This window comes from Lynx canadensis, chromosome B4 (assembly GCF_007474595.2).
Source record: "Lynx canadensis isolate LIC74 chromosome B4, mLynCan4.pri.v2, whole genome shotgun sequence".
Taxonomy (NCBI): domain Eukaryota; kingdom Metazoa; phylum Chordata; class Mammalia; order Carnivora; family Felidae; genus Lynx; species Lynx canadensis.
This window is the reverse complement of record NC_044309.1, coordinates 136,923,173-136,946,877: the sequence shown is the minus strand read 5'-3', so window position 1 is coordinate 136,946,877 and position 23,705 is coordinate 136,923,173. Positions and strand designations below refer to the sequence as shown.

Sequence of the window (23,705 nt, the reverse complement as noted above, 5' to 3'; positions counted from 1 at the left end):
TCTTCGCGTTCGAAACATCTGCACCAGAATTTTCAGAGGCAGCATCACCAAGGGCAGCCTGGGTGAGAGCGTGCTGACAGCAGGCAGTCTAGGAGCTGAAAAAAAAGGCAACGTCCTGGTTGCCATCCAGATCCAACCCCCTTCTCGCTAGATAAGGAGGCCTTTTTAAAAGTCACCTGAAAGGTCTTCAACAGGTGTCTGGAGGGGGCTGTCTGGGGGGCTCCCTGCAGTGAACTCATCCTGTGAACTGCCTACTCCTTGAAGGGCTAACGCTGCCGTTTCGGCTCTTTTTTCCGCCCTGGATGAACTTTTAGGGATCGTCATGTCCTAGCTTAGAAGAACATGTCGACTGGAAGAACAGACCTTTGGGAATTTTATATTGGGAGGAGGGGAAAACGGAAGAGAAATTCATTCGTACAAGAACATAGTCCATTGTATATACACATGGTGAACGGGGGACATGGTGGACTTCGTGCTGGGCTGTTAAAATGACAAAACAGCTGAGAAAATTAAAGAAGGGCAAGTGTTGGCTTTGGGGGGGGGGGGGGCGAGAAACCAAAAGGCATCCTTTCTTTTGCTCACAGACTCGTTGATTCCCTCTTGCCCTGGCCTCTACAAAAGCCGACGGGTGTGACAAAGGATTTCTTTCCTATGTGTGGATTAAGGTCGTTCATCTTGGAACTGGACTTTAATAGAACAATTGGATTGCTCAGTTGGAAACAACCATGGTTTTTAGTGAACTTTATCGTTGTTTTGAATAAACAACTTTGTTTCAGAAGGCTTTCGTCCATTCCAGAAGCCAGTGAGTGGAGTCCTTGGACAGGCGCGCACACGCCTTCGAGCGGCACGCTGGGCAGAGCCTGCGTGGCTCTGGGTCTCCCCAGGCGCGTGGCAGCGGGGGCTGGGTTTTCTCAGCCACAAAGTGGGCTCACCACCTCCCGCCCTGGGTGCACAGAGGGTGGGGACACGCGTGTGAAGAGGCTGCCAGAGTTCCTGTCGACAGTCCCGGCCGGCCCCCTGCTGAAACGTGCCCCAAGGGCATCTCCTAGGTTATCTTTAAACAAAAGTCCTAAGGGAGCACGAGGGAGACAGCCCAGGAGTTCTCATGCTTGAGCCTATCCACCGGAGGAAACCCAGATGGTCAGCGATGAAGCGTTCCAGAACGAGTGGTGATGGTTGCACGTCTCTGCGCCTGTACCAACACCGACTGAATCCCGCACTTCCAGGCGTGAATTTCTCAATAGACACACAGCAAAATCCATCCCCAGGCTCCGATTCCGGCAGGTCTGGGGGGAGGGGCCCGAGGGTCTGCAGTTTGAACAAGTTCCCAGGTGTCACCCTTTTGAGAACCCTGTTCTCACCCAGCCGTCCTGAGCGCCCACTGTAGGGCTGGTGCATTTCCGGGACAGGCTCCCTCCTCAGAAAGCACCCTCTTGTGTCGCTCGGACGGCACCCATTGGACCTTTGCAGCTTGGGAGTGCTACTTTGACGGGGAGGTCGGTCCTCCCAGTACCGACCCAGGTGACGCCTCGGGTACAGCCTGGTGCTGAGTCAGCCCCGGACCGACGACACAGCAGTATCCTAACGACTACTGCAGTTTAATCTGTGAACACCTCGAGAGCGGTTTGCCAAATCGCTGAAAATTTCAAATTCTATAACCTCAGTGTATTTTTTTCTTGATCATTTTGGTCCTTAGTCTTAAAATATCCTTAGGAGGGTTCAGATTTCTGACAGACGACCCGGACAAGATGCCAGCTCCGCTCACTTACGTGGAAGAAACACACTCACCTGCCCAAACCCCTGGCTTTGCAAAACCCACCGCAGGGCCGTCCGGGGGGTCGGCCCGGGCACTGGATGCAGAGGGCAGCGCGCCCAGCGCAGTGCTTCCCATGGTGGCCGGTGACCATCCACCGTCCCCGCCGCAATGCTCATTTGTGAAAACACGAATCCGACACGGCGAACTCCGGTGGCTTGGAAGGGGCCTCACCTGCACGCACGGGGGCCGATGGGTAGGTCTGTCCTCACCTCCAGATCTTCCTGCGACCTGGGGGCTTCTGGGCACTGCCTCCCCACACCTCTCCTCCCTCTGGTCCGCTTGACTTGTGTCGACACCAGGAACATCACAGGAGCATAAAAGTGTCAAACACTGTGACTTTGTTTACTTTCCATTTATTCACATTTCATGGATATTACACTTCCTCAAAAACTAATACAAATTGAGATTACATTGTCTGACAATTCAAGTATTTTAGTTTTAGAAAACAATTTCCTATGTGACATAGGAAGCAAACATCTTATCCAACTGATTGCTAACAAGTTTTACAGCTGTTACAACTGCACCTGCACCGGCAGAGTCCACGGTCCTCAGCACGATGGCCTCTGGCCAAGAACGTACCAGTGTGTAGAGCGCGGCCTGGATGGGCTGCTCCCGGCCACCTGCTGGTACCACAGGACACATCAGGTCCTACCACAGATTCTCACTTCCAGAGCGAGCACAAGTACCCGGGGATTGGGGAGTGAGCCATTTGGTCTGCAAAGCCTTCAAACGCCCGCGCTTGCGTCCTGACTGCTCCGAAGTAAAGAGTAACTGACGAATGCTCAAAAAGCAAACAACCTGTTTAAACTTTAAAACTAAACCAAAAAAAGGCTCAGTGACAACTTGTTCTGAACTCTGATGGTAAGGTGAATTGTTTTTTCTCTACCCCGGAACAGGTAGATCTTTTTTGGCATGCAGCTTATCAAAACTATAACGTAGAACTGAAATTGTACAACAATAATCCTTGTCAAGAAAATCAGTTTAACAAATGGCCAGACTTGTCCTTCCGTAGGAAACACAATCTACACACTGCTTTAAAAATGGGACACACGTTTCCAGCCCGTAATTCTAAAAAGAAGACAGCACAACGCCCAAGTTTTTGCTTACTGGGGAATGCTCCAGAGGAGATGGGACAGGCACCAGTTTGAAAAAAAAAAAAAAGAAAAAAAGAAAAAAAAAGGCCACTGGGACACTCAGTATGACGCAGCACAGTTAGGATCAAAGGTGATCCTTCGGGCCACGCAGATGATACACATCACAGATCCTTCAACTAAATACAAAAATTTCCATCTACATCAGACACTTTAAAGCCAAATTTCTAGTTATTTTGTTAAAAATAATTCTAACTAAAGCCAAGGGGTGGAACTGAGCTATTAGTACGGTGGGGGGTGAGCTCTCTGGGGGGCCCCGCCCCCGAGTAACACATAAGCACTTAGACTTTACAGTAAAATCCACACACACTCACGCTCTTTTCTATTAGTACATAATTAAAATGGAGGCCAAAGTTCCTAACGCACAAGGGACACGGAGGAAATAGCACGTTGTGAGTGATGGCGCACATGTCACATCTGCCCCTGTAATGATCACTTTCACAGTGACAGCTGTAGCAGCAAGTTTGCCGGGAATGTTAGGAAAAGAGAAAGCCACACATACCCACTACTTCAAAGAGATATGAGCTATTTTTCCAGGGGGGTTGAGAGGTGGCCCAATTCTGATGTTTTCGGGCCATTTCTGGCAAACGTCCCACCGGACAGGCGGAGGCTACTGCCACCGAGGCGCTTCTGAAGGCGCCTGGGGACCACGGGAGCACGTGACGCCAACGTAGGACACAGGGGGCCCCACATGTCCTCGTCCTTCCAACGGCTGGATAAACCTCAGGTGAGGGAACAGGACCAATGACACGGAAACGGTGTCAGCCACCCGCTTACCACAGATTGCTGGTAACAGAAACTCACCCACGTACTCTTTCTAAAAGGAAAATGCAACAGAAGTGGCCATGCCCTCCCTGTTCTCCCAGGTGAGAGTCTGACTACGTCTCACAAAGTGTAAGCACCTCTCTGTGTATTTGTCCAGAGTCACACACGCGGGGGCCAAATTCTCTCAGCAGAACCAGAAAACAAGTACAAGGATCTCATGATAAATGTTGGGCCAACTACCACACTTCAAGTGTTTAACACAGTTGATCATAAAACGGTTTCCCTGCCCCCCTTACATCTAAAACTTATAGCTTCTTTTTTAAAAAAGCAACTGTACTATCTACAGTTATCGTGACTGTTCTTTCGTAAGTCAGAAAACATTCTATGCGCTGAAGATCAGAATATACAAACGTGAGCCCTCAGGCACGGACCCTGAGCCTTTAAAACAAGATCATTAAATGACTAACGAGGAATGAAAGTGGACATTTAAACATTAAAAACTGCATCTAATTCATGTGCCCAGAGTCTTCCCAGAAGGCTAGGATTAGCGACCCAACAGCGGTGGCGAAGTGACGGGATCTTCTCATGCACAACCACGGCTCCCTTCCAAATGGACATGCCGAGTATCTTACTCTTAAAAAAGTCCATGGAAACTTATCAAATGCAGAATAATATACTTCTGTCTAAAGTTAAAGGCAACATTTGCACACACGATTTCAATTCCATGACCTTATTGCATGTTTCCTGGTGAACTTACATGGCTCATGTGTAGTAAAAGCTCTGAGATCCTCAGGGTTCATCACGGTACAAATGAACTAGGACAGATTCACTTTCTTTTTTGTACCGTGCTCGAACTTTAATTTTTTTTCCCCCAGGTTTTGCGGTCTATGGTCTATTAACTATAAGCTACCAAATTTGTGCTTTTAAACCCTCATTCCTGACCACCCCCCATTCTGTCTGTAGGGGACGCACTGGTAACAGCACCTCAGGAATGCCACTACAAAACCCCATCTACAAAACCAAAGAACAAACTCGTTTCCTTTTAAAATGAAAAAGCAGTTCCTGAATCAGGTAAAACAGGCCACAGGGCTAAAAGGCCGATGTCTGCAAATGATAAGCTAAAGCCTCTAATGCGGAGGGGGAACACTTGGTAGTCAAGATTCAGCTTTAAAACAAGACGATGCGGCAAAGGAAAAACACCTCTGTCACGGCGTGGTAGCGAGATTCATCTGGAAAGGGTGCTGTCCTCCCAAATCAGGCAAGCCCACCAGAGAGAATGCCACAGGCAAGTTTCCTCCTGGACGCAGGGGTTGCCGGCACGCCTTGCAGGCCGCAGCAGCGCACCCCAAAACCCATGGATCGGAACAGCCTTTGGGAAGTCTAATCGATACCCTGATTTTAGTCTATTAAGAAATCACTTGCGGTCAGTTTAATAAATGAACATTAAAAATCTTCCAAAAAATTTCATTCAAACGTATTTTACACATCAGACAGTTGTTAAGAAGGGAGAATACGGTTTCTTGACGCTTAACATTTGCAGGTTTTATTGGCCACATTCATCTTCCTCACAAAGTTCTAAGTTACCGTCCGCGGCGGGCTGACTACGCGGAGGGCGGGGGAGGGGGGGCAGCAGCTCGGCAGCGACTCCGCAGAGGGAGGGCGTTCAGGCGTCCTTTTTCTCCAGTAAAATTTTGTGCAGCTCATCTGCGTCCTCACCTGTTTTTACCCGGATTAACATGGTGACCGGGACGGTGGCATTCTTCTCATCGATGGGTGGGTTTGGGACACACACAATAAGTACGTTGTTTTTCCCCGTTCGGGTGCACGGCATATTGGGCGGGATCAGGACATTCAGCAGTATGTTGCCTGCATTTAAGCAAAGGAAAAGGTACATCAAAATCACACAGACCCCGTGTCGGGAGACTACAGCTTTAATACGCGAAACATTCAGTCCAGAAGCCCTCTTCAACTTAACCGATCTAACGCAGGGGGCCATCAGGGAGGTCACGGGAAAGGGCACTGGATCCCCGGTGCACACGCCAGCACGGCATCCCTCCAAGAGGACCACGAGGACTCTGGCAGGCCCTGGCCCTGCTGCGGGGAAACCGCCTTCCACCCTGCTCCTGCCCACATCCCCGGCCTCCGTGGCAGCAGCCAGGCCCTGCTGAGAGGCGTCCGTTCTTATACGAAAGGAAGAACACTTTGGCACGACCCGCAGCCTTCACGAGGTCATTGGAATAAAGGCAGAATGGTCAGCAAAGAAACTTCTGTCCGAGGCAAGCATGGCTCCCGGATGGGTAGTGGGGCGGTGGGGGGGTGGACCCACTAGTACCATGATGGCGTCACCCATGCATCAAGCCTTCGGGGAAAAAAAGCCACAGGGAAGTTTCTGTATCCAGCCTGGCAGGGCCCAGAGCTACCCACCACTTCCTCTCAGACCTGCCCCGTCCTCCTTCCGGCGGGCTGTTCTGAGGGCGAAGCTGGGTGTGGGGTGAAGGATGGACTGTAGCACGTTCAAGTTTTTTGCCTACATAAACCAGATTCCTTCGAACGGTTAACTCCCTTCTGTGTTTATTAAACCATCCACTTTATGGATAGCTTCTTAGTTACATTTCTAACAAATTAAAACGAAAACCATTTTGGTGACTTCTTGGCTATAGTTTTTAACACACCTATATCTCCTTACACGTTGTCACTTACTTAAATCTGTAAATAGTCAGTAAATACAGGATGCATTTGGTTTGAACGACTGCTATTCCGACCCCAAACACAGCAATATACTCGACCTAGAGGACTGCAGTGAGCGAAGGGAAGTCTTTTACACCATGTGGTTATGAGGACTTGGGCCACTTGAAAAAAAGAGATACCCACCTAAATTGGTGTCTGCCCGCACTAAAAGCTGTGTCTTCTGATTTGTTGTAGGTTTTAAATGCAAAGTACCCACACCTTTCTCTTTAAATTCATTGTCTTTCTTGTAAAATAGCTTACACCTATGGGGAAAAATAGGCATCATCAGATATTCCAAAGACAAACCAAGTCACAAGTTTTCTGACCACCACCGTTCACACTTGTGTGGAAAGACCTGCATTAAACGAGCAGAGGAAGCTTCAGGATGAATCCTTGATTGATTCAAGCTGGGTCTGGGCACAAACCAGAACAAGCAAACTGGTTAGATACTGTAGAACCCCTCCCTAATTTTAAAATAATAATAATTCTTAAAATAGTGGCTCATGGGGCGCCTGGCTGGCTGTCAGCTGAGCGTCCGACTCTTGATTTCAGTTCAGGTCACGGGGCACGGAGCCTGCTTGGGATTCTCTCTCTCTCTCTTTGCTCCTCTCCCCCATGCGCACATATACCTGCTCTCTCCGAAAGAAAAATAAAATTGCCACTAGCTCCTAAAAAAATAACCCAGTGGGTCACATACAACTTTTAAAACGACACTTTCTAAAATGGACACATTTCTCAGTTCAGTCAAAATTACAGCTAAGCAGCCCACAGGTCTCTGCTGTGCTCCTCTGGCCCCGAGCTCAAGAGGTTGACCGGGTCCTTTAAGGACAGGAATAAATACAGGACACTCTGCTCCCATCTCTCTTCCCTCTTTTCCTATTTATTTTTTAAGTTTCTTCTGGACTCCAATTTTGGGTCTACCAAATGCTGAAATCTTGGAAAACATTCTTAAGCAAGGCTGAACTACCAGTAATGTAATCAAATGTCTCCCAGCCTGCCGTGTCCCACCTCTCCTTAGGTTGTTAATAAACAAACCCAAACCACTGCCTGCTCCTTTGATTTGTTCCAGCTAGCAAAGAATCTCAGGTCAGGATCACTCCTTTGTATCACCTGTGTAATTAAGAATAAGCAAAAGGAATTGTTGGATCCTTGAAAGTTCTCAGATATAACACTTGAGGATTCCATAGAATATGGTGACCTGTTATGAAACTCAGTCTGAAATTTTTGTTACTTAGAAAAACACATGTAGGGAAGCTTCTAAAATGGCACAAATAAGTATTCTGTAAATATCTTTATTAAAAAGCACTAATTTCATCTCACTGGGATGAGAAAATTCAAAATCTCCTCTGATCTTTCTTCTGAAAGCAACAGCTCTCATATAAAAACAAACAAAAAAACCCAGAACAACTCTCATCACTGGGGGAAAGACCAAGGGATGGTCACTGTGCACAACTTGCTGGCTGAGAAAAGCCACAAAGGCCAGCCATGTCCCCATGAAGACAGGAGGCCGCCTGAGGAAGAGCGGGAGTAAAACCAAATCTGGAATCAGTGATGAGGTGACTTTGTGCAGGAAGGAGGAGGGGGAGAGAAGGAGAGAAGCCCGAGCGGAGATGGGGCAGGTGGGTCACGGAAAAACCTATCTCTAAAGCACTTTAAAAAGCAGGAAAGAAGAGGAGCACTGGGGTGACTCAGTCAGTTAAGTGTCCAACTTTGGCTCAGGTCGCGATCTCACAGTTCGTGGGATCGAGCCCTGCGTCGGGTTCTGCGGCGGAGCCTGCTTGGGGTTCACTCTCTGCCCCTCCCCCACTCGCTGTCTTGCCCTCTTAAAAAAAAAAAAAAGGCAGAAAAGAAAAATAACAAAGAGTAGGATACGCCCACAGGAAATTTACAGAATCAGCTTGCTGTAAACACACAGGTCAAGAATTCTTCCTTGTCCACTTCAAAGGGCAAGCACAGCCTGACCCCGGGACGGGATGCTCGGCGCGTTCCGTGGGCCCCCTTCTTCCTCCCACGTCTCCGAAGACATGCTCACCGAACGCACTCCCAGGACTCCCACTTACTTTTTGGAGTAAAACGCATCTTCTTCTTTCACTTCAGTAACTACTACTTTGGGTGGCTCGTCACTCTCTTCTTCATCTCCGCCTTTTATGAAAACAAGACCAACTCAGTAAAATTCAAATCGAATGCTTAACGATGTAACAGAAGAAGCTGTCTATCCCCGCACCACCCCCCATCCTCAACCTAAAAATCCTACGTAAGCCGATGTAGAAATCGAAAGCACGTGTCTAACTGGGCGTGGGGGAGCGGGAGGACTCGCTGGATTTTAACGGTTTTCTGAAAAACGAGAACAATTTTTAACAGGACCCTACTTCTCTCTTCTAGATGTCAATTTGTAGAAGGCCTTGGAACGAAAAGTTACCGGCGTGATTCAGCGCCCAAATTTTAACAGGAAAATAACCAATCAACACCCACACATACTCAAGATTGCCCCACTAGAGAAGAAGAAGAATGTCAGATGGGGTTCTAGCCCCCTTCCCCCCCAAATGCTCCTGCCAAGGAGCTAAGGAGCTAAGGAATAATCGATCTGAGCAACGGCCAAAGATAAGGAAGATAAACTTGTTTACAGGACTTGTCAGAGAAACCACCCCCGTGTGTAAGCAAGCTTTGCCTGAACTGCCACACCGCTTGGGGCTCGGGTCCCAAGGGTCCCCTCCCTGACAGAGCCCAGGGCCCCAGGCACAGGGGAGATTGAAGTCACTATGGGATGCAAGTAACATCCTCCGGAGAAAGACAGTCTCAGGAAACTCAGTAAATTAAACAGCAACAATGCTGGTGCTCAAACAATTCAAAGACAAGATTTAAATTTTAAGAAGGCAGTCCTGGGGGGCCCCTGGGGGGCTCTGTCCGTTAAGCGCCCGACTCCTGGTGTCCACGCAGGTCACGAGCTCACCGTCATGAGTGGGGCCCCACGTCAGGCTCGCGCCGAGCGTGGAGCCTGCTTGGGATTCTCTCTCCCTCTGCCCCTCCCCTGGCTTGCACCCTCTCTCTCAGAAGGAAGGTAGTCCGGAGTTAGGCTCTCCACGGCAGGCCCCAGGCATCCCGGTATTTTAGCAAGCTTAGTCCTTCCGATGCGTCAAGCACCTCAAGCACCCGGAGAAGCAGGCACCCTCACTTCCACATCCCTCCCACAGGCTCTGCCACTGCCCCGGGCCCACTGGTCCTGTTGAGGGGAGGGGAGGGGAGGGGAGGGGAGGGGAGGGGAGGGGAGGGGAGGGGAGGGGCGGTCTCCATCCTATGCTGTGCACGGGGCAGCCGGTGCCTGAGGGCGCACCTGACGGCCAGGCAGAGGGGTACGGGCAGTCTCGCTCCAGGGAGGAGGGACATGGAACATTTGGTGGCAAACCGGCCACCGCGGGTTCCTTTCTTTCTCCCTCTCACGAAGTTCACATCTCCTGAGACGTATACTTTTTAACTGCTTACGAAGAAGTATCTTCACACGTGTGGGCTGTTCACAGTCACCACGTGATGACAAGCGATTGGAACGCGAACCCCTCTCCTCAAAGAGCGAAGAAAAGAGGGAGGGAAGGCTGACTGGGGGCACTGATACTACACAAGGTGGAAACTTCTGGAAAGGCGGCTGCAACCCAGACACATCCAGGGAAAACCCCGTCAATTTGTTCCCCATGGCTAACAAGAGTCTACCTGTTTTATTTATAGTAGGGCACTTTTCTGCCATGTGACCTCACCTATGATTATAAAAACCTAAACACGAGAAATCCCATAGATGTTTATGACCAGTTTTTTTTTAATTTTTTTTAACATTTATTCATCTGTGTGAGAGAGAGACAGAGCATGAGCGGGGAAGGGGCAAAGAGAGGGAGACACAGAATTGGAAGCAGACTCCAGGCTCCAAGCTGTCAGCACAGAGCCAGACGCGGAGCTTGAACTCATGAACTGCGAGATCATGAGTTGAGCCGAAGCCGGACGCTCAACTGAGTCACCCAGGCGCCCCTATGACCAGTTCTTTCAATAAGACACAATTGTCAAACGAAGTTAATTCACTTAATTTTTATTTTAGAGAGAGCATGAGCAGGGGAGAGGGAGAGACGGAGAGAGGAGAGAGAGAGGAGAGGAGAGAGCAGAGGGGAGGAGAGAGATAGAAGAGGGGAGGAGAGGAGAGGGGAGGAGGAGAGAGAGAGGGAGGGGAGAGGGGAGGGGAGGGGAGGAGGGGAGAGGGGAGAGGGAGAGGGGAGGGGAGAGGGAGAGGAGAGAGAGAGGAGAGAGGAGAGAGAAGAGGGAGGAGAGAGAAGAGAGGGGAGGAGAGGGAGGGGAGAGGGGAGGGGAGGGGAGAGGGGAGGGGAGGGGAGAGGGGAGGGGAGAGGGGAGGGGAGAGGGGAGAGGGGAGAGGGAGGGGAGAGGGAGAGGGGAGGGGAGAGGGGAGGGGAGGGGAGAGGGGAGGGGAGAGGGGAGGGGAGAGGGGAGGGGAGGGGAGAGGGGAGGGGAGAGGGGAGAGGGGAGGGGAGAGGGGAGAGGGGAGGGGAGAGGGGAGAGGGGAGGGGAGAGGGGAGGGGAGAGGGGAGGGGAGAGGGGAGGAGGGGAGGGGAGAGGGGAGGGAGGGGAGGAGGAGGGGGAGGGAGAATCCTAAGCAGGCTCCACGCTCAGCACAGAGCCCATCGTGGGGTTTGATCCCACGACCCTGTGATCATGACCTGAGCTGAAATCAAGACTCGGGCACTTAACCAACTGAGCCACCCAGGCGCCACTCACTTAATTTTTTACACGTAAAGCCACGCGTTTCATAATTTTCAAAGTCATCGTGCCAGATATCTATATGTTCCTCACTTTCACCTTTATATTCTTAATCCTTCCGATAAACTTTACAAAAACGGTCTTACTCCATTTTACAAGTAGGGAAAACAGACTCAGAAACAGCTGGCCAACTTTGTCCGGGATCGCACCTAGGAAACGACAGTCACAGCGTGGATCCAGATCCGTCCGAAACACACACCTACGCTCGTGCCACTACACACCAACTCGGACACACCCGGAGCCGACTCGCGAGGACGGCCTGGAACTTTGTCATTACCTTTGCGTTCGTTGCTGCCGCCGTCGGCTTGTACCTCCAGCGTCTTCGTGGCGAACGGTGAAGAGACCGCTTTATTCTGGCTGGTATCTTTGCCAAATAAACCGGAGTTTCCAGAAGAGAATGAAAACCCAGTCAGGGGGCCAGAGTTTAAGGAGCCCAAGGCAGAACTCTCGATCTTCTTGCTAAAGTGAAACGAGGCACCTGCTGCTCCGGCCGACGGGTCCGCTTTCTTTTCAGGATCCGCCTCCGTCTTCTTTTCGGACGTGTCCTCGGTTTTGCCGCCATGAAACAAAAATGTTGACTCCTGCTGTGGCTTCGCTGACCCAAAGAGGGAGGGAGACGGGGTGGCGCCGGGCGTCTTGTCGGAGTCGCTTTCGGAATCCCTGCAGCTGCCGCTGCTCCCGAGCTGCTGCTCGATCCCTGCCAGGTATTTCTCGTAGTCTTTGAAGATGGGCGTCAGGTCGCAGAGCGGGTTTGTGTTCACGTGCTTCACGATCCAGTCCCGCACCGAGCAGTTTAAGGCAGCCAGCTGCTTGTGATAGGCGTTCCTGGGGCAGGCCGTGCTAGAGGGCAGGCCGGAGGAAGAGGGCTGCTGGCTGTCACCGTTAGTTTTGGGATTTAAAATCTTTTTATCGACCAAGGAGGTAGGACCATTTGTGGCAACAGATCCTATAGGAAATTAAAGTTTGAAGAGTTTACTGAGAGGCTGATTGGATTCTATCCCCCAGATTTTTATGCTGCACTGCCTTCGTATTTTCTTTTACCGTACCCTGGTTTTGTGACAGTTCAAGAAGCGTGTGCACGTCTGACATTTAGGAAGCAGTGATCACAAAAATCAAACTTTGTACAAAAACGGGGCTCGCGTCAATTAAACCTCTAAAGGTTTAAAATGGTCTTTTCTTTCAAAAGGATGCCTGATGCCTGCCTTCCCCGAGAACTGTCACAACGGTCAGGGGAAAGCTTAACCCCCAACGCCTTGGGATGAGCACGTACTCGTGCAGTTAAAATCTTAACAGGGAACGCTAGCTTCATCACACCGAACACTCCGCCTAATTAACACCCAACGGGCCACACTTAAAATACCTAGCGAAGTACAATCCAACCAGCCAGGGTCACTTCTGAAAACCAAAGACCGCAGCACAGGATTCCCTTCTCTGTCACTGATCCCGAGAGCTCTTGACCAACTCTCTCAGAACAGATCAGGCAATCAACACACGCCGGGCGAAACCAATCTAGGCCGGAGGACCCCCTAGGTTCCCGGGGGGCGCGCACCACACAGAAAGTCCTCGGCCCCCACAGAACGAATGAGGAGACGGGAAGGCAGGTCTTTACAGAGGGTCCACTGAGAGCGTCCTCTTCTCCTTTGACCCTCAGGTCAATTCCGAGGGTCACTCTCAATTTCACAGTTGAAGATCTAGACGCTCACAGGCTAAGGGACTTTACCAGGGTCACAGAGCCGGCGACCGGCAGAACTGAGAACAGAACCTCGGTCTATCCTGGCTCAAAAGCTTCTGCTGTATTCACTTCCTCTGCAAATAGCCGATATCTAATTTGCATCCCTTTCGGTATCACCCTGTTTCTGCTCGTTTAGTCCCAGGACCCAGGATAAGTACAAGAAAAGTATCTTTGCAGAGTTACTTTTCAGATGGTCTTTACCCAGATGTGACCAGGGGGAGGGGAACCTACTCACCAAAGGCTGCCTTGGTCTCGCTCGCTGCCCTGGCACTGGAGAAGGGAGGGGCACTCGTTATGCTGCTTCCATTAGACAGTCCTTCCAAAGGCTTCCCTCCAGCACCGTTACCAAATCCAGAAAACCCTCCTCCTCCAGATGGTACGACCAAACCTTTAAAACCTTTAAAGGCCCCTCCACTATCGGACTGAAATACAAAGAAAGAGCACACATTAGATAAGTCTCTTTTATAACTAAGTAAGTAACAGTATTATCTTGGCTCAACAGCACCTAGAATCCTTATGCCAGCAGCATTAAAGGAAAACTGCCAGCACAAGCTGGAAATGAGGCAGATTTTCCTCCTGATGACACAGCTCTGCCATCCAAAGCTGCCTTCCTGAGACAGCCATGAAGGGCAGTCCCAATTTACAGTGAGATTTGTTTTTAAAAATAGATTTAGCAAATAGAAGACAAAAAAGACTAACGCGATAAAGTTGTGTACGCAGCCTCAGAATTGTAACTAAAAGCAAACATTTCAATACAACGAATCCCTAACGAACCATTTTTCACATACTATGCAATCAAAAAGACCATTAGCCCAAGGATGCTGTAGAAACATCAAGTCAGGTGAACTCCAAGTGCTTTACCCACTTACCTGTAATCTCCTAAGCCCTTCTGCAGCCTTTAGTCTCTGGGAACTGGTGAAGTTGACTCTCAGATCTAGACTTTCCCTTAGCTGAGAAATCCACAGGCAACATTTTTATTCTCCACTTTCTTGCGACTTCCAGTAGCAGGGTCTTTCTAGCACTTTCAACCCACTGTGGCTGGCTCTCTCACCTCTCTAACCTGAGATGCTCTGGAAACATCTGGCACGCCTATGAACCTCTAACACTGCTCTCTGCCCCTGGAAACTTTTGGAGACACGTTCCTCAGTTTACAGTGCTTGACTGAAGTTACTATTTCCCTCCCGTTCAAAACAGTGGTTCTACCGCAGCAGGGGATGGTCTGCTTTTTGGATCAAGAATCCAAGGGAGGCTCTAGAAAATACTCTCAAATACATATGCTCAGAACATCCACGGGAGTGCACCAACCTTAAGTTCACGCACAAACGAATTAGAATCATGAGCTCACAAAAAATTGCTTACACGAGAAACTCTTCATTTTCTAAATGGGCCAGTTAGCCTAATATTATTGCAAAGTTTTAAAAAATCGTTCAAAAAGTTTCAATCATAAACATAGGATTTCACATGGTTACTGACCATGGATACAATTGTGGCAATAAAATTAGGCCAGAAAAACCCAGAAAACAAAAACAAAAGCAAAGCCTTAACTTGCATAAATTTCAATGCATGTAATAAATATAGTTCTTCGGTTCTGACACTATAAATTTGATTTTTAATGAATCAATATCCCGAAGACACCACACAGAGCGCTATCATTTTATAAGATTCCACGGACAAAGCATAAAAAGCTGTGAGCAGCTCCTCAGAGCCTTTTACTTTGCATGAGATTTGAAAACGAGAGAATATTTGTAGTTATTTTAGAGACTGCTGACAGTACATTGGCTCTAGAGCCATCACAAAAATTCAAGAGCCACTGGCTTTTAAATGAAGGAATGGAGTCATTCAGAAAAATGAGAGTACAAGTGAAAGAGGTAATCCACCGGGGCTCACACCCGTGTCTGTCAATCTCCCTCACGTACTTTGATTTTTCTCCATGGCACTTACAGGAAAACTAAAATTATATATTCAGCGTGTCTCTTCCATCGTTAGGACGTAAGGCCCACCAGGCACGGATATTTTACTCACTCCTGTCTTCACCCACCAATGAATCGCTAGTGCTCAGCACAACAAATCCAGGACAGTTGACATGGGAACAACCAGGGGTTAGGGACGCCAACATCCTCCCTTATCAAAAAAAATAATAAATCTGCGTATAAATGCAATTCAAACCCGTACTGTCAACAGTCAACTGTATATAAGAAAAGTCACATTTCAGCTCTTAAGCAGATGATATAACGGTTAATTTCTCTAATACATAAGCTCTGATGGAAACCTGACGCTGCAAGTTATAGTCGAAATTATGTGTCTTTTATTTCCTTTAGCAGCCAGAGGGCCCCAACACCCTTCCCTCTGGCCCAGTCTGGACTGTGGTGGACACGGCCCGTACTTCTTCACTGTCCCTCATCTGACAGCCGGGCCATCCCTCCCTGAGGCGGTCTTCCTCTGGTTTCTGTCTACACCGTGAGATGCCACTCTCAGCCACCCTCCCTGGTTTTAACCTCCTGCGTGGTGAGGACTCTCATAGCTGCACCTCCTGTTCCAGGAAGCCGCCCACGGACCTAGTGGTCTTCTAGAACTTCACCTCAATGTACCCCAGGCTCTTAGAACACATTTCCCCAACTGAACCGATCACTTCCTCCACAATTAAGTTGTCCTTCCCTCCTGCTGCCCCCTCTCCGAGGAAGAGCCACCAAACTTCACTAGGCTGGATACCTAGGTTTGACCGGTCACCAGTCTTTAAGAATGAAATCGGATCAGTGAAAACTTGGAATAACAAAACCGAACAGAGTCACCACGGAAGGTGCAGGGGAGCTGATTCATTCCAAAGCTGCCACCCCGGATGTTCAAAGCAGCTTCTCCAGCCTGACAACAGATGTCCGGGCCACCGAGTCAGCACTCAGGTATCTGGAAGGTATCTGAGGGCTGGGAATTGTACCGGGGAAGACTAGTTAAACGTGGGAGTGACTGCTGAATACGGACCACGTGATTTCCATTCACAAGTTACAGTTCATCTTTTATCCTTGTGAACACAGGAAGGAAAACACTGTAACCTACTACACTGGGAAGAAAACCCGCACCTGCCATGCTTCTTTCAGAGCTAAAGGACTCCCCCTGACCCTCCCCTCGACGCCAGGATGCAGCAGGACTCCGAGGACACCTTGCGTGTCCCTTCCCTACGCCACCTGCCACTACTTCTGTTTGTATCGTTCCATGTGTCTTTTCCTCTCCTTACTGCCGTTCGGCTGGAATCTTGTCTATAGGATCGACATTGGATTTCTGCAACTCGGTAAGGTACAGCTCTCACGCTTCTCGTTGTCCATCTCCCGTGGTCTACATCAAGGATTTTCACAAGTGGAGTTAGCATTTTAAAAAGCATTTATCGATCTGACGGCTCCCACAGGTAGAAATGCTCTGCAACTCAGGAGTCAAATTAGCGTTTAATGCCAAGGGCGGTAAGAAAACACTCACTTCAAATCCAACATTTCTACGCTTTGCTTTCTTTATGGCTCTATTCTTCAAGACTTCCTCACTGGCCACTGAGAATGTTCCCACCTGCAGGTGTACAAATTAAACAGCAGTAAGATGAGGCCCCAAAAAAGAAATGAACAAAAAAGCCTAACCAAACTTATCTTCACATCTGGTTTTAACATACTGTTAATACTGATAACAAAGTAAGGAGAGGGCAGATTAAAATAAAGTCTATGTCTGTTGTCTACATCGTGAATCCCAAAGCTACTTAGATGAATCAGAAATCTCCCAGAACGAGGCGCCTAGGTGGCTCAAACATCTGACTCTTGATTTCGGCTCAGGTCATGATTCACGGTACATGAGTTCCAGGCCCGTTCTGGGATCCAGATCAAGCCCCCAAAATGGGCTGCGTGCTGGGCTGGGCTCCGTGAGGAGCACGGAACCTGCTTACAATTCTCTCTCTCCCTCTGCCTCTCCCCTGCTAGTGTGCTCTCTCTCAAAAAAAAAAAAAGGAAAAGAAAGAAGTCTCCCAGGATCTATGCAAATCCAGGCTTTGCATACAACCCGGAGAGGAGCACACACAGAAAAAGTTTTGCTAAGACCAAGACCATCAAAAGTTTGGTAGAAAACTATTCAGAACTGGTTCTTCAAATTTTAAATATATTTAAAGACATGTATCTTAAAATAAAAATCCACTTTTAAGAAGCAAAATTCTTCAAAAGCCAACAGTTACCTTAAAGATCATCAACAGTTAACGGTGGTGGAGCCAGTTCTAAAACCCAAATGCCCAAATCTAGTACGTTACTACTTCAGTTTCCAAAAACACATTTTATTTTTATCACGTGTGCATACCATTTTTAAGAGAAACCTTGCCCATTTGTCTATCACCCAAAAGCCCACTGATGTACCCGGGACTCCTAAGGGCCCCTGCTTGGAAGCTACCGCTCTTCCCAGGAGCTAAAGTACCTCGTCCATAATCAGAAGTTGGCTGAAGATCTTTGGGTTTATTTCAACCCTTCTTTTACCCTGTAGGGCTGGCATGAAATACTTTCTGTAAGAAGATGTCATCCATAGTTATTTCAGGTAAGGTTAAAGAGACCTCCATGCTTACAGACGGGACTATTTGGTTGCATTTGTCCCCAAACAAATGGAATGCCCTTTCAGACTCATTAGATTCAATCCAAATGGAGGTCCTTTCATACCTGAAATATCTTAGCATCAAAGCAAATCATTATGCCGCAGTCTCAAATCTTACTAGGCCCAGAATGAAACTCGGCAGAAGATCTGGAAAAAACCTGAGTTACCAAAGACCTGGTTAAAAAGCACCAAGTCAGTTAGAAATGTTAAAAACCTTGTCGAAATATTAATAAACTTGTGATTTTGGTTTCCCTAAACACAGGAATACATGTATTTGTAAAGGAAAAAATGTTCATACGACAAGACAGATTCAGCAAGAAGACAGTTTTAGAATAAGCTTGGAAACAGTTCTGCAGATTTCTACTTCTTCCTCTTTTTTTTAAACTTAGCACTATTCTATTGGCCTGGGAGCATCAAACTGCTGACAAGGCACTAAAAATGCAGCTGTTATTTCTATTCTTTGTAAGAGAGAAAAGGAAATATTTCTGAGGGAAGACCATTTTTATTTTGTGAGGAAAGAAACTAGGCCATCCAAATTCTACTTCATTGTTGTGGGGGTGGGGGCGGGGGTGGGGGTCTCAGATCTGTGCGAACATGAAGTAAGACAGGCCTCCAAGAAGCATTAGGGTAAGGGAGGTGACCCCAATCAGAAATCTCAAATTACGGGTGCGGCAGACGGAGAAGTCACGTGGCGTAGTACCACTTCTCACGTTCGGGCGCGATGCTAAGTTCACGACCAGATCACTTACTCACCCTTCAGGCTTGACTAAAACTATGAGTTTAGAATGCAGCAAGTATATGAAATTCAGGAAGGTGCTTCTACAAAGGTGCAGAATATTTCAGGAACGGGAACTAGTGGGAAAAAGACAGCCAAATGTAATAAATAAATTTCTATACTAAGTACAGATCATAAGAAACCATACTATTTCCTGTTCTGGCTGTTCTTTAAAAGGCCTTTTTTTTTTTTTTTTAATAAAAAAATTTTTTTTAATGTTTATTTATTTTTGGGACGCAGAGAGATGGAACACGAACGGGGGAGGGGCAGAGAGAGAGGGAGACACAGCATCCGAAGCAGGCTCCAGGCCCTGAGCTGTCAGCACAGAGCCCGACGCGGGGCTCGAGCCCACGAACCGTGAGATCATGACCTGAGCTGAAGTCAGCTGCTTAACTGATGGAGCCACCCAGGTGCCCCTAAAAAGGCCTTTTGATTTTCCTACCAAATCTGCCCAAGGAATCCCAAAATGAATTTAAATTTAGAAGCAGCAGGGAATCGTTCTTGGGGAAAGATCTTACCTCCTCTGCTTCGTCTTCTTGATCCCAGTTCCTGTCGGTCAATTCCTTCTCAGCAATTCTTTTGGCCATTGTTTCAACCCTACGTTAAAAGTGAAAGAAGTGAAAAGTTTACTTTTCTGGATCAAGATGTAATTCCTTACAACGAATTTTTAAAGAATTTTTATGAAGAATTTTAAACAATGCTAAACCAGCTCCGTTTGAAAAAACACTATAACACTGATTTTTAAAAATCTGAAGTACTGTATACGTAATCAACAAGTGATTAATTTATTCTATGCAAATTATAATCACAGTCTTGCTACAGGCAAAACATTTTAAACACTTCAAATTCTCCTAAAGATGATTCAGTAAAGAAGCTCATCCTTAGACAAGAATTTTAATAAGGCAGTGGAAATACCTTCACAGCATGAGTACCTTTCTTTAGGCTACAGACAATTGATAGAAATAAATTTCCCGAGACTGAACAATTACCCCAATCTGTATACTGCTAAGCTAGAATATCATTTAAAAGTTCAAAATGTAATTAATATCGATGTGTTAACATTCTGAAAATTTACATATAACCCTTCAAGAATAAGACATAAGCTCAACTCTAAAGCCACTGTTATGAGGCGGGGGGCAACAGTATTATCTCTGCAGTGGACACAAGCAGCTAACCAGAGAGGGTCCTTGAAACCATCCCTTAAAATTTGCAATGTTTTCTGATCCTAATATATGTTGTTTACTATAAAAAACAAAAATACCAAAACACTCAACAGAGAGCTCCACTGTGAGTGCTGAACTGGCTCGTTCTCTAACTCACCAGCTAAATGGACCAAGCAAATTCCATTTCCCGTGCTACCCGCCTTGCCTGGAATTCACCAGTTCATTCAGGGTCCCTGAAACCTGTCTAGACTCCTTTCTGAAGGTCTTTCCCCACTCATTTTACTCAACACCACCACCTACCAGAGTCAGTTCCTAGAATTTCATGGTCATTAAGATACACATTTACACCCGGCCTATTTCTCTTTAGTATCTACACAATAAAATTCAAATGTTGACATTCCAAAGTCCTCCAAACTCTGGCCCCCTGTGGAGTCATTACATAGGGGATTTTCAGCTTTTAATAATATCTTAATAATATCTAAACTTCTCTTTTACAAGTACGTACATGCTTTCTTTCCTGATTATAGAATGGTTTTAAAGCCCAAGTTGCTAACACATGAAATATGAGACCCAGCCATTACCTGCAAATCCTTTTTTAAGGTCTCCCCCCACCAAATACCTCGTTAGGTTTTGCCATTAATCTTTGTTATTCAAACAATCAAGGTACTTTCAGACATGATCTTACTGAACTCCAAAGGTTCAGAGGCCAGGTCTCTGCTGGGATTCTTTTCCTACTCAGTAAGTAACACCTCCACCAGAGGGCAGAAGAGGGGAGAAGTTGAAATAGTTGCTTTTGCCGTAACTGTAAGTGATTAAGGCAAAAAAGGGTGACGCTGAAAGTGCAAAAACCATAGTAAAATTTCAGCATCTAACTCACACCCACAAATGAGGAGACAACCAGCAGAGTAAAAACCAGAATGAACACAGCTGCGTCTGTATCCTACCCTATTTATTGAATCTGTGACCTCGCCACAGGGCAGGGATCTTCGCTGTGTTTACTGACCCCCTCCAAATGCCCCGAACCTGTCCATCTTATAGGAGGTATTCCAGAAGTGCTCAATCAGTGACCCGGGGCACTACGGATTTCGGAAAATGCTACACGATGCCGGCATCTCAGTTCTGCCATTTTCTTGCTAGACCTTTGGCAAGTTATTTAATTGTTGTGACTTGGCCTCCTCATCTGTAGACAAGGCAGGTGTGGTGAAGTAAGATCAAGGAAAAAAGTTAGTTTAGGGGTGCCTGGGTGGCTCAGTCGGTTAAGCGTCCGACTTCGGCTGAGGTCATGATCTCACGGTCTGTGAGTTCGAGCCCTGCATCGGGCTGTGTGCTGACAGCTCAGAGCGTGGAGCCCGTTTCAGATTCTGTGTCTCCCTCTCTCTGTGCCTCTCCCCTGCTCATGCTCAGTCTCTGTCTCAAAAAAATTAAAAAAAAAAAAAGAAAAAAAGTTAGTTTAGCACAGTGCCCAGAACAGAGGAAGGGCTTAATGCATCTCATTAAAGAAACAAATTTTGTTAGAAGCAAAAGCTATAAAAAATACTATTTTTTTTCTTCAAAATGTACAAAGTACAGTGTGGAAAAAAGACTTCAATTATGAGCCAGGCTTTAAAGTATATTTTAGCAAATCCATATTTTATTTCAGAGCACGATGCTTCAGTTAATAAATTTTCTTTTTATGCAAAAAGAAGGGGGGGGGAGGAAGTCTCTGTTAAGTACTCAGAACGAGGCCTAGCACCTAAGGAGTTTTATGTCCTGGCTATTACTAAGAATTTAGGGGCACCTGGCTGACTGAGCCAGTAGAGCGAGGGACTCTTGATCTCAGGGTTGTTGGTTTCACCCCACTTTGGGTGTAGTTTACTTAAAAATAAAATCTGTTTAAAAAAAAAAAAAAAGGATTTAGAAAACGTTTGGGCTTGTGGTTAAAAAGGTACCAGCTTTTGAAAGGATTCCTAGGTGGGAAACACTGTCATAGCAAATTGAGAGTTTTCGTAATTGGGAAAAAGCTATTATTTGCGCCGGAGAGAGTCATGCGGTCTCTGCCACCAAGTGCTGCCTCATCCTTGGGGCTGAACTTTAGTCAACACCAGGGTACCCTAAGATGAAAACACATGTGCCCACATTTGACCGAGGGAAAAAACAACAACAAAAAACAAGGGGGCAGACCCCGGAGACTGACATGCCAGGGGAAAAGCGAAGTCTCAAAATTGCTTCTTAAGGGAACAGAGTAAAAGAGCCGATCGATAGCCGGGGATTGCACTAAGAAAGTGAAGCCGAGGCAGAGGTAGCGTCGGGAGCGAGGAGAGGGCGGCGAGCTGGCCAAGAAGGACGAAGTACCGCTCCGGCCTCCGCCGGGGCCGCCTCACCCAAGTTGGGCGCCGCAGCCCCGACAGGTCGGTCCGGCGCCCGGCTTCACAAACAGCACCCGACTACGCGCCGCTGGGATCGTCCCGCCCCACCCTCCCCGGCTGACCCCACCACCCCACGGCCCGGACCCCTTATCCCGGCTTCTCCTTCCAGATCCGAGTCCCGCGCCCGGACCCCAGCTTCCTCCACCCCAGACCCAGGTTCCCTCACCCCGGCTCCCGCCCAGAGTTTCCCTTCCAGGTCCGAGTCCTGCGCCCGGATCCCAGCTTCCTGCTCCTCAGGCCCGGGCCCCTCACCCCGTCCCCCGCCCGGAATCCCCCTTCCAGGTCCGAGTCCCGCGCCCGGACCCCAGCTTCCTCCACCCCAAGCCCGGGCCTCTCACCCCGGCTCCAGCCCAGGGTCCTCCTTCCGGGTCCGAGTCCCGGATCTGGACCTCGGCTTCCTGCCCGGGGTTCCCCTTCCAGCTCCGACTCCCGCACCCGGACCCCGGCTGCCTCCTCCTCCCCAGGCCTGGGACCCGCAGCCCAGCTCCCCCTTCCAGGCCGAGTCCCGTACCGTGACCCCGGCGCCTCTCCCCAGGCTCGGCTCCTTCTCCTGCCACGCTGCCCGCCCTCCTCTTACCTCCCAGGCGGCCGCCGCGGCACTCGCTGGGTTGTGGGTGCGCCGAAAGCCGGGTGCGCGACAGCGAGCAGGTGCGAGGTTGCAGCCGCGCGGGCCTCGGGTCTGGAGCGGCCGCTGCTCGCCCGGTTGGGCGCGCCTGGTCGCTTCCGGTGCGCCGAGGTTCTCGAAAGACTTGGTGGTCAGCAAGCCCCGGGTCTCCAACACCATGTCCTCTGGGGGCCTCGCCTCGCCTCTCTGTGTTCGGCAGTGAGGGAGAGCCGCCGCTCAGCCAGAGACCGCCGGGGGAACGGCACCGAATATGCTCCAAGCCGCCATTTTACAACTCCAACCTCCCCCCTCCCCCCAACCAACTCTATAAAAAGGAAGGAAAGAAACGCCCGCGTCTAGTTACTGCGCAAGCGCGCCCGTGCTCAGGCGCGCAGCACCTCCCTCCGCGGGCACTGGAACGACACGCAGCGCAGGCGCCCAGCTGCTAGGAAACCGTCGCCGGGAGGAGCGCTCCCGTCTCACGCATGCGCGCGCATGCGTGCATTCACGCACGCGCGGGCCTCGGCCGGGGGAGCCGGCGCCGGCGGCGGGAGTTTGCTCGCGGTGGTCACGTGTCGGCGGGGGGGGGGGGGGGGCGCGTTTGAGGCGCGGGTGTCGCGCGGGTCTGTGCTGTCGGGTGAAGTGGCTCTGCCAGGCGCTCTGGACCGCACGGTCAGGCAGTGAACGTGACCGGGGCACGGGGTGTTCCGTGCGAGGCGCCGCGGGACTGCGAAGAGACAGGCGGCGGTCGGGAAACGTGAGTGGATTTGGGATGCCCGGCGCCGCCTCCTGTCCCCAGAGCGCTGGCCCAGGCGACCCTGCTCTGATGGCGGCGACGTCCGTCCCTGGCCGCTCAGGGCAGGGAGGCCTGGGACTGCGGAGCGCGGAGCACCGGCCTCGGTCGTGAATGAGAAAAAAAAAAAAAAACGGATCTACTTGGACACCCGGCTCGTATTTGCTTCCCGCAGCGGGTGCCCCGGAGGCGAAGTAACTTGCTTAAAATCGGGCCACTGGTGAGGACCAACGAAGAGGCGGTGCGCAGACGCGATGTTACACTGCGCAACTTAATGCATCCGTCCCTGCGCTCTTGTCGGAATACTACCGCCTAGCCCTTCCAGGTGCTTCGGTGCAGGGCTTCGTGTAGTGGAGGATTAGG

The 23,705-nt window shown here is 49.1% G+C and overlaps 1 protein-coding gene and 1 long non-coding RNA gene across 2 annotated transcripts; both read right to left on the bottom strand.

Moving 5' to 3' along the window:
• Positions 1–2,153: 2,153 nt before the first annotated feature.
• On the bottom strand, positions 2,154–22,880 carry NUP50 (nucleoporin 50). Its single transcript, XM_030320902.1, has 8 exons — positions 22,523–22,880; positions 18,896–18,974; positions 16,466–16,549; positions 13,236–13,422; positions 11,546–12,214; positions 8,520–8,601; positions 6,604–6,722; positions 2,154–5,598 (listed from the first exon to the last, which is right to left on the bottom strand). Exons 2-8 carry the CDS (start codon positions 18,962–18,964, stop codon positions 5,396–5,398), a joined length of 1,413 nt encoding a protein of 470 aa, XP_030176762.1. The 5' UTR covers positions 18,965–18,974; positions 22,523–22,880; the 3' UTR covers positions 2,154–5,395.
• LOC115517861 lies at positions 14,061–16,451 on the bottom strand. Its single transcript, XR_003970097.1, has 2 exons — positions 15,710–16,451; positions 14,061–15,121 (listed from the first exon to the last, which is right to left on the bottom strand). It is a non-coding gene; the product is annotated as an uncharacterized LOC115517861 (long non-coding RNA).
• Positions 22,881–23,705: the final 825 nt, after the last annotated feature.